This window comes from Mercenaria mercenaria, chromosome 3 (assembly GCF_021730395.1).
Source record: "Mercenaria mercenaria strain notata chromosome 3, MADL_Memer_1, whole genome shotgun sequence".
Taxonomy (NCBI): Eukaryota; Metazoa; Mollusca; class Bivalvia; order Venerida; family Veneridae; genus Mercenaria; species Mercenaria mercenaria.
The window spans coordinates 30772343-30791953 of record NC_069363.1 but is presented as its reverse complement, the minus strand read 5'-3'; the positions used below and the strand labels follow the sequence as shown (position 1 = coordinate 30791953).

General features: G+C 33.4%; 1 protein-coding gene across 1 annotated transcript; it reads right to left on the bottom strand.

The window, feature by feature from the left end:
• Nucleotides 1-4488: 4488 nt before the first annotated feature.
• Nucleotides 4489-5190, bottom strand: LOC128555870 (uncharacterized). The gene has a single exon (XM_053539647.1). It carries the CDS (start codon nucleotides 5188-5190, stop codon nucleotides 4489-4491), a length of 702 nt encoding a protein of 233 aa, XP_053395622.1.
• Nucleotides 5191-19611: the final 14421 nt, after the last annotated feature.

The following is a 19611-nucleotide window of genomic DNA, read 5'->3' as shown; positions in this document are numbered from 1 at the left end:
TTTAAGTAATAATAGCATTCAAGAGTGTACCTCTGGGTATTATATCTTATATTTATACAGTTTTGTTTTCTACTTCTTTCACACTGTAATCCATGTTTGCATACTTTTGAAAGTATATATCTCTAAAACAACAAAGGTAACGTTTGGTAAAACGCACGTGTTTTATCTGACGAGGTGACGCACAATCAGGCTTTGTGACCTCTGTCATGCTTCACCATTACGTGACGTTAAAGAAATGTGAGCTCTCTGGGTACCATTGCCTGGCAACGGAGATCATGTCTTGGAAGTATAAACATGGTTTCTAGATGAAGTATGAAAATCCCTTTGAAAAGAAGCCTGGATCACAGATAAACTGAGCCCTTGTATTTGACGTTTGCATTTAAACTTAAAATAGCTGTCTTTCAATAATTTGACATTATAATTATGATCATCAGCACATGATAAATATTCAATTAATGTGGGGTATAACGGCAGACACCTGCAGATATTTGTATCTAGAAAGTATGCCAATCAATAAATACTTGGAAAGATTTATTTGAAGATCTATGTGGGCTCCTATTTGTGGGCGAGGTGACGCACACGATTCCAATGTCCTATGTTCGCATTTGCATTAAGTACAACGTGTCTTGGAAATCAATTTCCCCAATCAATGCAATAATGGTATCAGTTTTTTTATTTAATAATCATTACCGGTTTTCATATGTCTTGTACAGATCCTTCAAACTATACACAATCTTTAACTCAAATTTCAACAAAGCCTACCATAAACCAGTTCTTATGTAAGCGGTATAAAAGAAGATAATTTGTAAGGAAGCAAAGAATTGTTGACCCAGTTTGTTATAGTCTGTTCATGAGTTATAATGAAATATGCAACTATACCACGACCCGCAGCAGTGAATTGAAATAACATTGGATAGATTCATAGAAAAGGTAGCAAAACAGCCAACACGTTCTGATTCAGGCGTTGCTACACATCGAGTTAGAAAAGGAACGGTGTCTAGTCATTTATCTATGCTGTTTTATGACTATCTATTTTTGTTAACATTTAAAATATTTCTGAATTGTCTCTAAGTGCAAACTGTATAAAGCGCTAGCAAATTTATACAAGAAACGCGGCAATGCCACGAAACCAGATTTTCAACACTTTTCATAAGAATAAACAAGAGTGCCAGAATGTCACAATATACGCCCGTCACAGTAAATTTCTTTACTCTAGCACCTGTATTTGCAGATGTAATTTTAATTTTGTGGTTGTTTAGTAATCATTGTAATTCTTTTGTTTTTCTAAGTCCACAAAAAAACTCCTTACCAGGTAGAGATACCTTAAAATACACCTAAAATTAGAAAGTAACAACTATGTTGTACCACAGAAAAGTGGTCTTGGTTTTTCCCTATGGTCAATTATAAAAAAGTTACAGTATAAGTTATTTAGAGTAACAACTAAGGGAAGTTAATCTTAAAAAAAAAAAAAAAAAAAAAAAAAAAAAAATACCAAAAAAAAATTGTAAGTCCACACAGAAATCCTTACCAGGTAGAGATTGGTCAAAATACACCTCAAAATTGGATGTAACATGCATGTTGTACTACAGAAAAGTGGTCTCGATTTTTCCCTACGTCTAGTAATGAAAAAGTTACAATATAAGCTATTTATAGTAACAACAAAGGGAAGTAATTCTAAAGAAGGGAACTGCGCAAGACACTTCATCTCATGATGGTGTATAATTGTGCCAAGTTACATCAAAATCCCTCTATGCATGAAGAAGATATGCTCCGGACAAAGTTTTCATTCTTGTATCCTTTGACCTCTAAGTGTGACCTTGACCTTAGACCTAGGGACCTGGTTCTTGCGCATGACACTCCGTCTCATGATGATGAACAATTGTGCCAACTTTAATCAAAATCCCTCCATGCATGTAGAAGATATGCTAACCCTAACCTAACCCTATTTTTAGTAACAATGACCTTGACCTTGATCCCAGAAACCCCAAAATCAATCCCAAGCTACAACTTTATATAAGTTTTCTATACACCAAGTTTCATCATGATAGCTCATTCTTAAGTTAAGTTATTGACCGGAAACCCTTTTTCTATTTTAAGTAACAGTGACCTTGACCTTGACCCCAGAAAATCAATCCCAGCCTTTGTCTTGATAAAAGCTACATACATACCAAGTTTTATTCAAATATCTTTACCGAAACAAAAGTTATTGACCGGAAACCCTTTTTCTATTTTAAGTAACAGTGACCTTGACCTTGACCCCAGAAACCCAAAAATCAATCCCAGCCTTTGTCTTGATATAAGCTACATACATACCAAGTTTTATTCAAATATCTTTACCGAAACAAAAGTTACTGACCGGAAACACCAGTTTGACGCCGCCGCCGCCGCCGCCGCCGCCGCCGCCGCCGCCGCCGCCGCCCGACCGACATTTACCCCAATCTAATAACTCAGGTTTTCGTTGAAAACCTGGTTAATAAAATTTTCACATTATTTTGCAAAGAATGAAAATAATCCCGAAAATTTAAAGCAAACAGATCGTCGATTACCACAGTTGAAACTTCTTCCACATCTTCGTACATCAGTGCGGTCAATAATATTAGGTTATTTAACATTGTTCTGTACAATACGGAGATATATTTGGACGATTACCCAGCTGAGCGGCTCGTCCAATATGGTTTTCTTAGCTGGGTACGAGTCCGAATATATCTCGTACTGTACAGTACATTGTTAAATAGCATTTTTATTCTATATCTATTTTATCTTAGTTTAAATTAAAAATGTTTCACTGAATATTGTATTCCTGCCTTTTCTGTATTTTCCCAGCATGGTATGAGTGCAAATATATATTATACAGAACAATGTTAGGCCCTAAATCACCTTTTTATTCAATATTTATTTCACTTCATACGTAATATTCGTAATTCATTGAATATTGTTTTTCTGCTAATCAGTATTAAATAAATTATATGGTGCAACCTCCCTACAACAGCCATTTGGCGATTTGGGTGGTTATAATATTTGGTTGAGATATTATGCCAACAAACATTGTCAGCAAGTTTGGTGAAGATCGGAAGAAAACTGTTCGACTTGAGAGAGCGGACAAGTTTTTTCGAGTAATTCAAGGACCATAATCTAAGAGTGCCTGGTACAATTTGGCTGGTTAACGAAACTGGCCGAGATGTTATGCCTACAAACATTGTCAGCAAGTTTGGTGAAGATCCGATGAAAACTGAATTAGAGAGCGGACATGTTTTGGATGCCGACCGCCCGTCCGCTGCCATTCATAATCTTCTCCCTTTTGTTTCTTAACCGTTAAATAAAAACTTCTGAGGTAGCTACTCAGACAGTCAGGGCTGATCTCTTCCAATTTCTTAGTTTCGTCCGGAACGGCTTCTTTTAGCCACTTTTCAAATATTCCAATATCTGATGATGTTTTTTTACTGTATTTTTAGGTTTTTGGTTATTAACGAACGTGTTAATATCTAAATCAGATAGCATTGTCATCACTTGAATCGTTTTTGTGTGTTGTAAACAAAAAAAAAACGACAATTAAATCCTGATTTCAAGAGGCATAATCAAACTCTATACATAGAGCGCCTATTTCATCCGACTTACAATCGGAACATTTTCACGCGTTTCGGGCTTTTTTGTATGTTTAACATGGGACTGTTGAACAATCCAAATACAGAAAATACAGGATTTTTTGTACGCGCGTGCGTCCAAATACAGAAAATTCAGGATTTTTTGCACGCACGTGCGTCCAAATACCGTAATATATTGTACGGTCACTGTTGCAAATGAACGTTCGCGAATGGATAGATAAAACAGATATAGAATAAACTTACATATTTGTTATACAGCGTATTTTAATATAGGACCTTTCAAGTGGAAACATATTAACTAAACAAAATTGGAATTGAGTAATACTCCAAGCGGGAAACGAAACAAACAAAAAATGAATACAATTAACAAAAAAAAAGTGACAGAAGTAAAAACGAATTATCAGTTTCACTTGGTTTAAACTGGCACTCTGTCATGTTCTGTTTTGCCAATATACTAAAAGTTACTAACTATACTTTAAGCAATATAATTTTCTAGCATCGGAAAACGTTTTGAGGGAAGAAAATAACAACAAACACACTATTATGTCGTCGCCTTCGTACCCCATCGAGAAAGAGCATTTAATATATGTTGACATATTTAACCAATTTCTAGTAAAGAATAAACATAGATCTATATAACGTTGTACTTATAAATGGTAATCAATCGTTTTCATTAGTATTTTGTGGCATTTAAAAACAATTGGTTTGAGTTATTTGGTATTTTTGATATTTTGACAAGTTATTAGCATGTTGATCTAAAAGTAAGCTAATATAGGTACGAGCTGTTCTGAATAGATTGGCAAAATAGCTAATGGCAGGATAGCGGTTGTGTTTAGTATATTGTTAAATTATAAACTGACTTCTCTTTTTGTAACTTTCATTCTTTTTATTCTAACTGCAACAGTTGCGCATTAATCCTAGCCATTTGTTCTAACTGCAACATTTGCGCATTAATCCGAGCCATTTGTTCTAAATGCAACACTTGCGCATTAATCCTAGCTATTTGTTCTAACTGCAACAGTTGCACATTAATCCTAGTTATTGGTTCTAACTGCAACAGTTGCGCATTAATCCTAGCTATTTGTTCTAACTGCAACAGTTGCGCATTAATCCTAGCTATTGGTTCTAACTGCAACAGTTGTGCATTAATCCTAGCTATTGGTTCTAACTGCAACAGTTGCGCATTAATCCTAGTTATTGGTTTAGACTGCAACAGTTGCGCATTACTCCTACCTATGTGTTCTAACTGCAACAGTTGCGCATTAAGCCTAGTTATTGGTTCTAACTGCAACAGTTGCGCATTAATTCTAGCCATTTGTCTTAACTGCAACAGCTGCGCATTATTCCTGGCTATTTGTTGTAACTGCAAAAGTTGCGCATTAATCCTAGCTAATTGTTCTAACTGCAACAGTTGTGCATTTATCCTAGTTATTGGTTCTAACGGCAACAGTTGCGCATTAATCCTATCTATTTGTTCTAACTGCAAAAGTTGTGCATTAATCCTTGCTATTGGTTCTAACTGCAACAGTTGTGCATTAATCCTAGCTATTTGTTCTAACTGCAACAGTTGTGCATTAATCCTAGCCATTTGTTCTAACTACCGCAGTTGTGCATTAATCCGAGCCATTTGTTCTAAATGCAACAGTTGCGAATTAATCCTAGCTAATTGTTCTAACTGCAACAGTTACACATTAATCCTAGTTATTGGTTCTGACTGCAACAGTTGCGCATTAATCCTAGCTATTGGTTCTAACTGCAACAGTTGCACATTAAGCCTAGTTATTGGTTCTAACTGCAACAGTTGCGCATTAATCCTAGTTATTGGTTCAGACTGCAACAGCTGTGCATTACTCCTAGCTATGTGTTCTAACTGCAACAGTTGCGCATTAATCCGAACCATTTGTTCTAACTGCTGTAGTGGTGCATTAATCCTAGTTATTGGTTCTAACTGCAACAGTTGCGCATTAATCCTAGTTATTTGTTCTAACTGCAACAGTTGCGTATTAATCCTAGCTACTGGTTCTAACTGAACAGTTGCGCATTAAGCCTAGTTATTGGTTCTAACTGCAACAGTTGCGCATTAATCCTAGCTATTGGTTCTAACTGCAACAGTTGCGCATTAATCCTAGCTATTTGTTCTAACTGCAACAGTTGCGCATTAATCCTAGCTATTGGTTCTAACTGCAACAGTTGCGCATTAAGCCTAGTTATTGGTTCTAACTGCAACAGTTGTGCATTATTCCTAGCTATTGGTTCTAACTGCAACAGTTGCGCATTAAGCCTAGTTATTGGTTCTAACTGCAACAGTTGCGCATTAAGCCTAGTTATTGGTTCTAACTGCAACAGTTGTGCATTATTCCTAGCTATTGGTTCTAACTGCAACAGTTGCGAATTAATCCTAGCTATGTGTTCTAACTGCGACAGTTGTGCATTAATCCAAGCTATTTGTTGTAACTGCTGCGGTTGCACATTAATCCTATTTATTGGTTCTAACTGCAAGAATTGCGCGTTAATCCTAGCTATTTGATATAACTGCAACAATTGCGCATTAATCCTAGCTATTGGTTCTAACTGAACAGTTGCGCATTAAGACTAGTTATTGGTTCTAACTGCAACAGTTGCGCATTAATCCTAGTTATTGGTTCAGACTGCGACAGTTGCGCATTACTCCTAGCTATGTGTTCTAACTGCAACAGTTGCGCATTAATTCTAGCTAACTGTTCTAACTGCAACAGATGCGCATTAATCCTAGCTATTTGTTCTTACTGCATCAGTTGCGCATTAATCCTAGCTAATTGTTCTAACTGCAACAGTTGTGCATTAATCCGAGCCATGTGTTCTCACTGCAACAGTTGTGCATTAATCCTACCTAATTGTTCTAACTGCAACAGTTGCACATTAATCCTACCTAATTGTTCCTACTGTAACAGTTGTGCATTAATCCGAGCCATTTGTTCTAACTGTAACAGTTGTGCATTAATCCTAGCTATTGGTTCTAACTGCAACAGTTGCGAATTAATCCTAGCTATTTGTTCTAACTGCAACAGTTGTGCATTAATCCTAGCTATTTGTTCTAACTGCTTCAGTTGTGCATTAATCCTAGCTATTTGTTCTGGCTGCAACAGTTGTACATTAATCCTAGCTATTTGTTCTAACTGCAACAGTAGTGTGCATTAATTCTAGTTATTTGTTTCTAACTGCAACAGTTGGGCATTTATCCTAGCTATTTGTTTCTAACTACAACAGTTGTGCATTAATCCTAGCTATTGGTTCTAACTGCAACAGTTGCGCATTAATCCTAGCTATTTCATTGATATCAGAACATTTTTGCATCGGACATCCGTTCTACGCCACCATTTGTGGCCAAATTAAATTCTTTGATTTCAGTTTTTTTTGTGTTTTTTTTTTGCGTACGATCTTCCCTGTAGAATTTCGTTTCTTTATTTCTCATTTCCCTTTTGTTCTCTCAGTCTTTATCTATTTCGCGTATACGATATACTTTGACTAATGACAATTAATATGTTTTTAAATATTTTTTAATCCCCGACTACAAGATATTTATATGTTTATCCATGCACTAAAGGAATCTCATCAAAATTGTTATCCATTATCTCGGTGTTTTAGTCAGTTTTTAAACTAGATAGTATGTGGGCATTGCAGCGAAGCAGTGACCGGACAAATATGACTCCTTTCGAACTTATACATGGATAACCCTTTGCAGTCATACATACAATCAAATAAAGAGCTACGGTATCAGTTACTCACTTTGGTTACTGCTGTAAACGTTTGTACAACGGATATGTCTGATCATAGACTGTATAAGATAAAGACTGCATGGTGTATGCTAACCACTAGAATACTGGAACCCGTTTCACGAAGCCTACATAGGACAAAGTTGGTATGGTGGTTCACAAGCATCATTTCATAGTAAGTAGATCTGTTTTAACTATTCAGACCGGCTATTCTCAGTATCTAGGTTGAAAAGATAATTTGTCTAACATTTAATCTGTACAATCGAAATTCCAGGAAAATGTATCTGGATAATAAGATCTGTTCAAGACATCTGATGTAACAGTATTATATATTTTCCCCAGAACGCGCACATTGTCTGGTACTGTGCTTATAGAAAAAATGAAATTTCCTAAATATTGCTTTTTGCCATCGGTGACAACTAAAAGAATAGATAAATCAGTCAAAAAAGAACTGCTTTAAACTCAAGGACATGACAAAATTGAGTTGGAACGACTGTTTTTATGTAGAAACAGGGAAAATGCCTTTTAATTAAACAAGTTGCATGAATAAGATATTTCCAAAACCAAAGACTGGCTAAAAGCTATTGTGTTGCTTTTTTTATGCCGTTTTCCATTTACCATTTGAACAATGTTAATCCAATGATTTACAGTAATCTAGCCGCTATTACCATTTATCGTCCATGCGACAAATGCCGGAAGTAATCTTCGATAACATATTACAGTGGACTTATACCTTATTATACGGAATACTTCGATACTGTCCATCCCTAAAGTATGTTTCTGTCCATAACTATTTTATTCAAACTTTTGTTTGGTATTCTGTCAGTCGCTAACCTAGTATTACAGTTTTAAAGTTGTTAAATGAAAGACATGTCAAGGGACATGTTGTTAAATGGAACAAAATGGCGACTGATATACAAACTGTTCTGTTAGTGACTCTCACAGAAGTTCATATGTTCTCTCCTAGGTATGAACTTTTAAAACCCATTTATTTCTTGGGATATAACTTTTATGCTTTTAAAAAGGTCTTGTTAATGATACTTTAATGAATTTTATAAAGTCAGACAGTACATTTATTAGCTTAGACATATGCATCTGTCAAGCTGATATATTGTTGATGCATTTATTTAATAGTTTATTATATCAAACCTTCACGTTTTTACGTCAAATTGTCAGACAGTGCATATAACTGATGTTAGGATGGTTATATATATAGTGTATACAAAGAAGGGTTGGACAGTCCGGCTGTGGGCCGGTTGCCCGCAGAGACAAGGACATGAATTTAGGTTTAAGATAAATTATGACACTTGTTAAGATTAGGCTTAAGAAATTATATACAAAGTGATTTACTAAAGTTATGTACAAATATTCTACTGTGTAAATAAACATCAAAAATGTATAAAAAATATCTTAAGTCATTTATGCAGTTAATTTCCACAAAAATAAAGGAGAATTTTAAACTAAACAGTTTCACATTTCATAGAAAGTCTTTGTTTTATTTTATGTCTGCCTTTGTAGTGGCACTTCTCCTTTCTTCCTCCAAGTCTTTTTCTTTAACTCGTGTTACAGCCATATTTCACAAAACCAGTAACTGTAAAGTAAAGCAAAACACAGGTGAGCATCTTTTAGACTATATGCTATTTAAGAGTTAGAAAAAGATAACAATTTTAATTAATAACACTGCTAAATTGCTTTACGCATTTATCGTCGCGAGTATAGAAATTTATCATGATTATTTAAATTTCACTTATTTATACAAATATTTTATTCAGCATATTAATCTTACTTTTGAATATTTTGATATCTGAATACAGATCTTAAATAAATAGTAAAATCGATATGTAATGACCAAAATATATTAATTATGTACTGATAAGTAGAAAGAAAGAAAAGATAATTATAGTTGTTGTTTTTTTAGTGTTCTGCAATTCTCCAGTTGGACCATCTTCTTCTTGGAGTCCATTCATTTGATGTGTAATAAAGTTCCGCTTAAGCCGGTGCTAGGGGGCGTGAGAGGTGTTGCATATTTCATTACCTCTGAGAGCTTAAATGCAATACAAATCAGTAATGAAATCGCAATATATTGGTTTTAAGGGACTAAAAAGTAACCGTCTGTAACTATACTGATTTAAAGAGTCAACCCGATTTTGGTATGCTGTTCAGTACCATTCGTGGAGGAGAAAAATATCCGTGAACTGGTTCTTGTTTTTACGAACTATTACTATTATTTACTTAATGATATTGTTCGATGTTCATCCTTGCTTTATGTTTTTGTGCTGATGTTTTTTTGACAATGTCCGTGTTCTGCAGTAAATTTTTGGTATATTTTATGAAATTCTTTATTAATTTTGATTTTAATAACTATAAGTAAGGGGGTGTAAATTGTTGTTATATTATATGATATTCTTTTAATGTATGTAGTTGGGAGTCTAAGCAATTCAACATGTACAGACATACAACATGTTCAGGTAGATCTAAACAAATAAAAGATAGATATACAATTGAATAACGGTATTTGCAAGGTGGAAATCTATTGCCTGAAGATGTCTAACGCTATATCCCTTTAATAATACATTACCTGCGATTACGCATAAGGACCTTTGAACAGAATATCTAACTGAGATGTCAAACACATTTTTCAATTAGGATACTAGTTACATGACTTTGATCAAACACATTTTTACAATTAGCACACTAGTTACATGTCTTTTAATCAGTAAATAGGGATTAGATTGTGCCATCAAAGATTTACTTAGACACCATTTTTTTTGTATTACGGACAGTTTTATGGCAGTTAATTTGCTTACTTGCCAAATCCTGTTTTAGAGTCCGAGACGAACCGATTTTATGTACGTATTTTTCAATGGTCAGTTGAATTTGTAATAAGATTTTTAATTGGATAATTTCGAAGAAATCAATCGTTTCCAAATCCTTTATAAGCACATCAGCTACCCCGAGAAAGCCAAAACTCTGGCTTCGTAGAAAAATAAATGTTATTGGGAGCTGACAAGATTTTTATTCTTTTTATAGGTAAGTCAAATTTTGTACTCTGTATTTTTTTCACATTGGTAAAATCTGGATTGGTAACTTTTAATTTTTAACAGAGATCCTATCTTAATGCTACTTTTTTATTTTAACAGAGATCCTATCTTAATGCTAGGCACATGTGTACGGGAATTGTTTGTTTTTATATCTATCCAGCTATTCACACAACTAATTAGTATATTTGTTCATGTGTAAGATTTGTACTTCTAAAGTTTAGTTTTATCATATGCATTTCGCTATTCAGAAAACTTCAAAGTATTTTTGTTTATGAGTAAGATTTAGTAGGTTCTTTTTACTGTTGATTTATTACAGAAATTATGTTTTATAATGAAATTGAACTAGTTATTATTCACATAGAGAAAAGAAACGTATACTCTAATTCTCGATCAGTTAAAGCGTACTTTCATTTAGAACTTATTTAATTTTCGTTTTTCGTCCATTGGAATAGTATTCTAGGCATTGAGTACTCTTCGTAGGAAAACAAATTTAGATGTATATTTAAAAAAAAAACTAAAGCAAACTGAAAACATAACTTTTAGGCATTCCAAAGCTTATAAGAAAAAAGCTAGAATACATGATATTTATGTTGCATGAATGTTGATTTAATGTAAGAAACCAGAATGGTAGGATTTTTGTTTGTGTATATTAAAACTATTTGTTGATAAACTTAGAGTATGATTTTCTGGTTCATTAAAGAGTTAATCTCTAGGCTTGGTGAATTATTTATCATTTTCTAAAGTTTATTGAGCATTGATTCAATGTATGTTTGATGTTATGTATGTGATTTATATGAATGTTTGTAAAAAAAAAAAAAAACTCTGGCTTCGTAGAAAAATAAATGTTATTGGGAGCTGACAAGATTTTTATTCTTTTTATAGATCTTAGTATCCCCGCGGCCTTAGCCATGAGGCGGAGAAAGAAAAGGAAGAAACCCTTGTATCAAGGAGCCTATATCAAACGGCCATAAGTACTATACAGTACAGGCTGAAAGAATAACCATCCTTACAGACATACCGACAACATCTTTTAAGTGTAACACATATATAGAGAAAACAACATAACTTAGTGCGTAACGCATGGTGCAGATCCGAATCGACCTGATCACCTTCACTGCCAAGCGAGAAATAAAGGATAATGAAGGATCAAACCCAGTATGAATGAGTTATCTTACTGAAATATGCTCTACCAGCTAAATTTCCCATAAAAACGAAGAAATAAGACCTGTGAAAATGTAACAGAAATCAAGTTGTCGAACAGTATGTGTTTATCAACAAATGCAATAAAGAACATGTAAAAATCTGCAAGTGAAATGGTATCAAGATTCCGAAGACATATGATTAACATGAGATCCCGCTGGAGGAAAACATGCTGAGGCCCAAGAAAGAATACGACATGATAGCCACTGGAGGATATGTGCGGATGTGACGTCACGACACAAAAATGCTACAAAAAATTAAACTGACTTTCACAGATGGAATTCCTGGTTTATGAAGGACTGCTTGTGTGTTATTAAAACACTGACAATATTTTGAGTTAATACTTGTGTATGATATGCGTATTTATTGATTTTGCAATTTGTTGATGTTTTGTTTTGCTTTTTGAGATACTTTTTGTGTTGAATCAATAGTTAAGAATTTAAAATTCTGAGTTTAAGTGCTAGAATTATGGTGTAGGCCAATACCATTTTTCAAAATTCTTCGACGAAACACTATTTTCTCAAACATTAAAATATTATATCTTCAGTTTTGCATTGAGATAATACAATTTGCTCAAAATAGTTGTTAGGCTTTCTTCATGATTGCTAGGTTTTATCCATTTAAGTTAGTTTTGATTCCAGATTCTAAAACCCAAGAGAGGTAAACCCAGGAGAGGTTTGTCTGGATGGTTAGTAATTAATGGTAGAAACAGGACAACAATAATATAAGGTACCTCAAACAAAAAAAAAATGTAAGAGGTAAGGTCTTAAGAACCTTAACCCGATCCAGATGGGATAGTAGTATTAAATTTAGAAAATGTTACCAAGAGCCCAGTTATATTAATTCTGAGGCAAATTTGGTTTATAATTCAAATATGTTAAGTATAATTGCTAAAGTACTTAAGGCTGAATGTCATATAAATCTGGTACTGCAATGTACTTTACAAATTGAATAGGAACCAATGGAAATAGGGCATCATGATCAGAATACGAAGTGTAAGGGCAAAGAATAAATCAGATCGACATATAATTATATTAAATATCAAGTTTAACTGGTAATGCATGTAAATTACAAAATATAGTTAAAGAAATAAGTATGTAAAATTAATAACCAGTAAGAAAGGGTGTTCACATAGAAATATTACGAAAAGTAGGCAAAAAAATATCAAAGTGCAAATGTAAGTTCATGAAAATATACACTATCGAAGAAGAGTTCAAATAGATAATGTTCACTAAAAGGAAATTATACATAGAAACTTTGCTTTCAAATAATAATTCAAAATAATATATGAATCTTTATAGATTAAGTAGTTTAGTATTTACCAAATTTTGGCATACAAAATAAAATGTTAAAATAAATGATGGTTGTCTGAATAAGGATGGTTGTAAATAGTTGTAAATAGTTTGTTCTGTTTGAATGACAATTAAGGTATCTCATTCATTAAAGTTAAGATTGTAAGTTGGCAAAAGTAACCTAACATGGGGTTAATAACAAATGTGTAGTTAACTTTGAAAAAAAAATTAATGTAATCAATATTCATAATATTGTATATAGACTTTATAAGCAATTATCATAGTAGTTACATTTTGATAGATGTTTATATTTTAGTAGCATAACTTACCTTTCTTGTCCTAAGTTTATATTTTAAAGGTTTCTTTAAGAGTTAAATAATAGCAAAATGCTAGATTAGGGAATTTTACTTATTGGAAAGGCTAAAATGTCATGGTATTATTCCCACAATAACATCTAGGTAGGGTGTTGAACTGAATATTACTTGTAACAAAGTGGCTATGTATAGATAGTCATGGTAATATTTGAGTTAGGTGGCTTAAAGCACACAGGTTGGTGATATAGTATCAATGAATACTCAGAAAGAAAACTCTGAAGCAACTTTGTAAAACATTTAACATATAAACTCTGACAAAGTTAAACGGATGTTTGGATGAAAATCAAATATAACATAAATTCTGCATATTACAACTGATTTCAACATAGTGTTTTTGTACATACTACAGCTGCTTTCAACATAGAGTTCTAAATTGAATGATACGGTTGTTTTCAACAAGAGTTTAAAATTTGCATTGTACAGCTGATTTTAACATAATGTTCTAAAATTGAATGATACAGCTGATGTTAACAAAATATACGGCATTAAGTATGACAGCAGAGTTCAATAGACTGTTAAGATTATTACAACTTTATAGGAATAAAGTTATTTTAGGGGGAGAGGTAGTGTTCTGCAGTAAATTTGTGGTATATTTTATGAAATTCTTTATTAATTTTGATTTTAATAACTATAAGTAAGGGGGTGTAAATTGTTGTTATATTATATGATATTCTTTTAATGTATGTAGTTGGGAGTCTAAGCAATTCAACATGTACAGACATACAACATGTTCAGGTAGATCTAAACAAATAAAAGATAGATATACAATTGAATAACGGTATTTGCAAGGTGGAAATCTATTGCCTGAAGATGTCTAACGCTATATCCCTTTAATAATACATTACCTGCGATTACGCATAAGGACCTTTGAACAGAATATCTAACTGAGATGTCAAACACATTTTTCAATTAGGATACTAGTTACATGACTTTGATCAAACACATTTTTACAATTAGCACACTAGTTACATGTCTTTTAATCAGTAAATAGGGATTAGATTGTGCTAAATGCTAGGCACATGTGTACGGGAATTGTTTGTTTTTATATCTATCCAGCTATTCACACAACTAATTAGTATATTTGTTCATGTGTAAGATTTGTACTTCTAAAGTTTAGTTTTATCATATGCATTTCGCTATTCAGAAAACTTCAAAGTATTTTTGTTTATGAGTAAGATTTAGTAGGTTCTTTTTACTGTTGATTTATTACAGAAATTATGTTTTATAATGAAATTGAACTAGTTATTATTCACATAGAGAAAAGAAACGTATACTCTAATTCTCGATCAGTTAAAGCGTACTTTCATTTAGAACTTATTTAATTTTCGTTTTTCGTCCATTGGAATAGTATTCTAGGCATTGAGTACTCTTCGTAGGAAAACAAATTTAGATGTATATTTAAAAAAAAAAACTAAAGCAAACTGAAAACATAACTTTTAGGCATTCCAAAGCTTATAAGAAAAAGCTAGAATACATGATATTTATGTTGCATGAATGTTGATTTAATGTAAGAAACCAGAATGGTAGGATTTTTGTTTGTGTATATTAAAACTATTTGTTGATAAACTTAGAGTATGATTTTCTGGTTCATTAAAGAGTTAATCTCTAGGCTTGGTGAATTATTTATCATTTTCTAAAGTTTATTGAGCATTGATTCAATGTATGTTTGATGTTATGTATGTGATTTATATGAATGTTTGTAAAAAAAAAAAAAAACTCTGGCTTCGTAGAAAAATAAATGTTATTGGGAGCTGACAAGATTTTTATTCTTTTTATAGATCTTAGTATCCCCGCGGCCTTAGCCATGAGGCGGAGAAAGAAAAGGAAGAAACCCTTGTAGCAAGGAGCCTATATCAAACGGCCATAAGTACTATACAGTACAGGCTGAAAGAATAACCATCCTTACAGACATACCGACAACATCTTTTAAGTGTAACACATATATAGAGAAAACAACATAACTTAGTGCGTAACATCCGCAAAAATATGTTAAATGTTAAGCGAGCATAAAATGTAAAAGTACAATATATTAGAAATGGCGGGATCATTATAATGCTATAAAACTCTCTAAATTTATTCATTGTTAGGCTTTAATTACTGTTTTTAAGACGGATAAGACTTCGCAAGTAAGACACAGAACGGTATCCACATGATTGCGTTGCATAGCGACCCACTCGAAACGGCGTTGCATTAGGTTTTCGGCCGATTTTTCAGAAACAACGCTGAATAATTCTATGAAAATACACACTCTTTGTTTAAAGAGGGAGCCCTTTACATAAAAACTGTTTTAACAGTTACTTGTTCCCGATTAACACTATATTTGAGGCGAAATTGTCAAAAACTGTACAAAATCTCCTTCCCCCGCCGGACTGTACAGAAGTGTTTGAATAAACGGCACAAATCTCAGCTAAATGGACACATGTGCTAAAACATAGACACATTTGCGCTCCAGGTGCACCCATCGTTTTCATTTGATTTGTTATTTAATGGGTAGAAATTCCTTTAAATCATACTTACAATACCGGAAATTTGAAGTATCGGCCATATTTCTCCATCTGATCGGCGTAAAATTCACCGCTCAAACAACGTTGGAACCACTTGATCTGATAAAGCTATGGCCAGCCAGTCTAGTCATTGAAACATGTCATTGTAACTTATGTTTCATTTCAGGCTCTTTCATCTTCTCCCTTGAAGAAGACTGGGCGGTTACTGAATGGGCACATGCGAAAGCCACCCTTACCACAGATGAACACTTTGAGCACAATGGAGTGGATTATTGGTAATCTGTCCAAGTCTCACCCAAACCTGTGCAAAGTCGCTACAGTGGGACTGCTTCTACCAACCTCCACAGCTGGTGTGTATACATGTTCTTTCTGAAACTTGCTGCTTGCAGTAAAATACATAGTTAAACTTGAAATACAGAACCTGCTTCTGTGTGTAAAAAAGCTGCAATGGTGTTGTTAACACCCACAAATATTTAACAGAAATATTGTTGCAATTCATTGTGTAGAAGAACACAAGATAAATGTCAAATCTTAGGAACTTTTACAATATAAATCCATCCTTGGTTATCCTTGCTCTGGGAAAATAACAAATACTTTTTTTGTACTTACAGATTGTGAGAGAGGTTTCAGCAGTTGAATGTGTAAAGACCACCCACCATTCACCAGTGAGCATGAAAGTGCTTAATGCCTTACTCATGGTGTCCATGCAGGGACAAAAAATGAATGACTTTAATTTCAGTGGTGCAGTAAAGGAATGGCACAGTGCCAAAGACAGACACTTATACGAAGAAAAAAAATGCCTAATAGTATGTGTTGTTAGTGTTAGTACAAAAGAAGTGGAAGGACATATGTGTTGTTCGAAAATACTTATATAAGAAGTGGACATCTGTGTAGTGTATATGATATATTGATGGTTATATGATTATGTGAAAATGTAGAAGTAATGAAATACATGTTGTTGTTTTTTTGCATATGGTATACTTAAAAAAGCACCATTTGGGTCCGATTTTTAAAAAAAAAAACGAACACGGGAGGGGAAACCCCTCCCGCACCCACCCCTTATCCGCCACGCAAACTTTACCCCAGCGCCTTAAAAAATTTCTGGGGAAGGGCCTGCTCTCATATAAAAATGTCATGTAGTAAGTGTTTATCTACACATGTCAACACATATAAACTTATTAATTTCATGCTAACATAAACTATATGAAGTAAACAAAGCTTATACATTAAAAAGTATCCAATAGTATGTTAAAAATAATTCCTGATAACACCTGATATTGGTGATCGTGTATGTACTACAATAAAGATACAATTTTCACAAGAATCAGTGTACATAATTGCTCCTTCCCATTCGTTAATGAAGTATTATGGTAATAAATATAGGCGGCAATCTACTAAAAGCAATTATTATATTAGAGCAAAATGTCAAAGGCTAGACACATATTTCAATTTTATGGTCCTTTAATGTTTTTATTTGTTCCTAAATTAATTCTTAAATCAAATCTTTATACAAACTAAGCAATTTTCTGCGGACAATAAGATTTTGCAGTAGGGAAGCATTGCTTCTGGACAGTGTTTGTACAGCAAATATCTAGGAATGATGATTACTGCATACGTTAATCAAATATTCTTTACTATATCACTTCATTGGCGCTAAGGAATTTATTTTTAATTTGCATCATACAACCTGTATGCTTCGCATCTTTCCGAAACGATAACCTGCATTGTCTGGTGGGTCATTGCATTATGAATGTATGGTCATTGCATTATAAATTGTAGGCTTGTTGACTACAGTGTCAACAGTAAAAGTATACTAATGATTGCAATAGTCCCAAGTTACAAAACTGTTTTTTTTTAAACATGTTAAATCACACTGCACAAGATAGCCAACCACCACCCCCACACCCACCACCCCACCCCGATATTTTTATTTTGCCAATATATTAACTATTACTTATATACAGACTTTTCTGTACACTCAGATCAACATGTAGTTGACGACATTTCAAAATTAAAAAATGCCATCATTTAAACACATTACTTGCACGACCTCCATCCATCTTAAAAAGCCACACAGATATACTAAGTACATAATTATAACTTACCAGCTAGAGAAACAAAATAATTTCGTTCTATATCGAAAGGAGCATTTACTATCTTTATTTCTAGTGAAACAATCAATATGTAGACCTTTGTATGCTTACAAATGGTAGTGTCTGGCTTTTTAAAAACATATGTTATATATGTATATTTTGTGACCTTTAACAAAATAGTTGAGATAGTAAATTGAGTCAAATTTTGTCTTTGCTTCTTTGCTTAAACTGATAATTTTAAAATTTTGCTATGCAATTAACCCTTATCATGCGGGGCCTTTGCGACTAGTGCAGATTAAGGTCAGCCTGCACATTCGTGCAGTCTGATCATGATCTGCACTCACAGTTCGCCATTCAGTCAGCATCTTTTTGGTATGCACCCCTTTAACAGTTGATGGTACTGTCCAAATTGAAAGATAGGCAAGTTTGTGATAGAAATTTAGCAGGGTTATCAATTCTTTGTATTAAATGAATGCTTAATTTCAAAAATGCATTCATTCTCAGTTATTTTTAAGTTAAAGACAAAGTGGCAAACTAGGGGTTAGCAGTTTTGTTCAGTATATTGAAAGCACAAGCGAATAAATTCCTAACTTCTTTATGAAGTCTAGTGATATGTAGAAATGACCAAGTTATATTTACGTCGTTTTATTGTTAATTCAATTTATATCATATATTCTCACATGTGTGGTAGACTACGGACTTGTAGGAACCGAAATTTGACAGACAAAATAAAAACGTTTAATGTAAATTTAACACAATTTTATTTAATGAGTATCAGGAAACAGTCATAAGTAGATCTAGTCCAATTCAAATCTTGAAACAGTCGACAACAACTGAAACATTTCACATTAACGAAACAAAATTTCAAAGAAACACATATAGTAGATCTATGCTTCTTCAAAATGATTTTCTGTCAAGTACAGTCGCAGTAGTCTCCTAGCATGTTCAGTTGCTTTCTTCGTAATTTATAATTTTACTCTTCTCTACCTTTGATAAAGAGTCAAATAACACTTGTTTTTATTATTGTAGCTGTTGTTATAATATTTTAATATTCATTTTGATATTAAAAGTCGGTAAACAACATCAGGAATCATTTTTACGGTGAACATTGAACTTCAGCTGGAAATAAGCTGGCGAACAGTAAAAAAGCGGATGGCATACAAAACCTTGCTGTTCTTCGTTGGGAATCAAGCATTGTGTTCTATATTTTGGATCCCCATTGTGCTATTCTTAGAGGTAACAACCAAATATAATGTTTGGTTGAAAGCGAAAAATCCATTGGACTGGAACAGGTAGCGTTGACTAATCAGTGGATTTGTATTTTGTGTCCGGGCTTCAGTTACACTAAACTACTACATTAGTGGATGCAAAATAACCGTAGCGCCAAGCTAATAAATATGTCAGTTTAAAGTGTATACTTATCATTTTGGACATGTACCTATTAAGTGACACACTGGGTCATTCATTCTATCTACTTCAATACAGATATTTTCAGTGAAGAGATAAACCAGATTCAATTACGATCTATAATGGGGAATAAGTGCCTTTGGCAGCATCTTGGAAAATTTATAGTGTCAATTGTTGTGCTCCGTGGGATGTAAATGTGTCTACTGCTTTGAGAATACACACATATTACCGCGGTTTACGGCTACTGTCAAGCGCCATATTAATACATTTATTTTAAAGAAGAACACTAAATTATTTGCCAGTCCTTTATTTTGCTTATACATTCTATTTTTCTCAGGAAAGATTC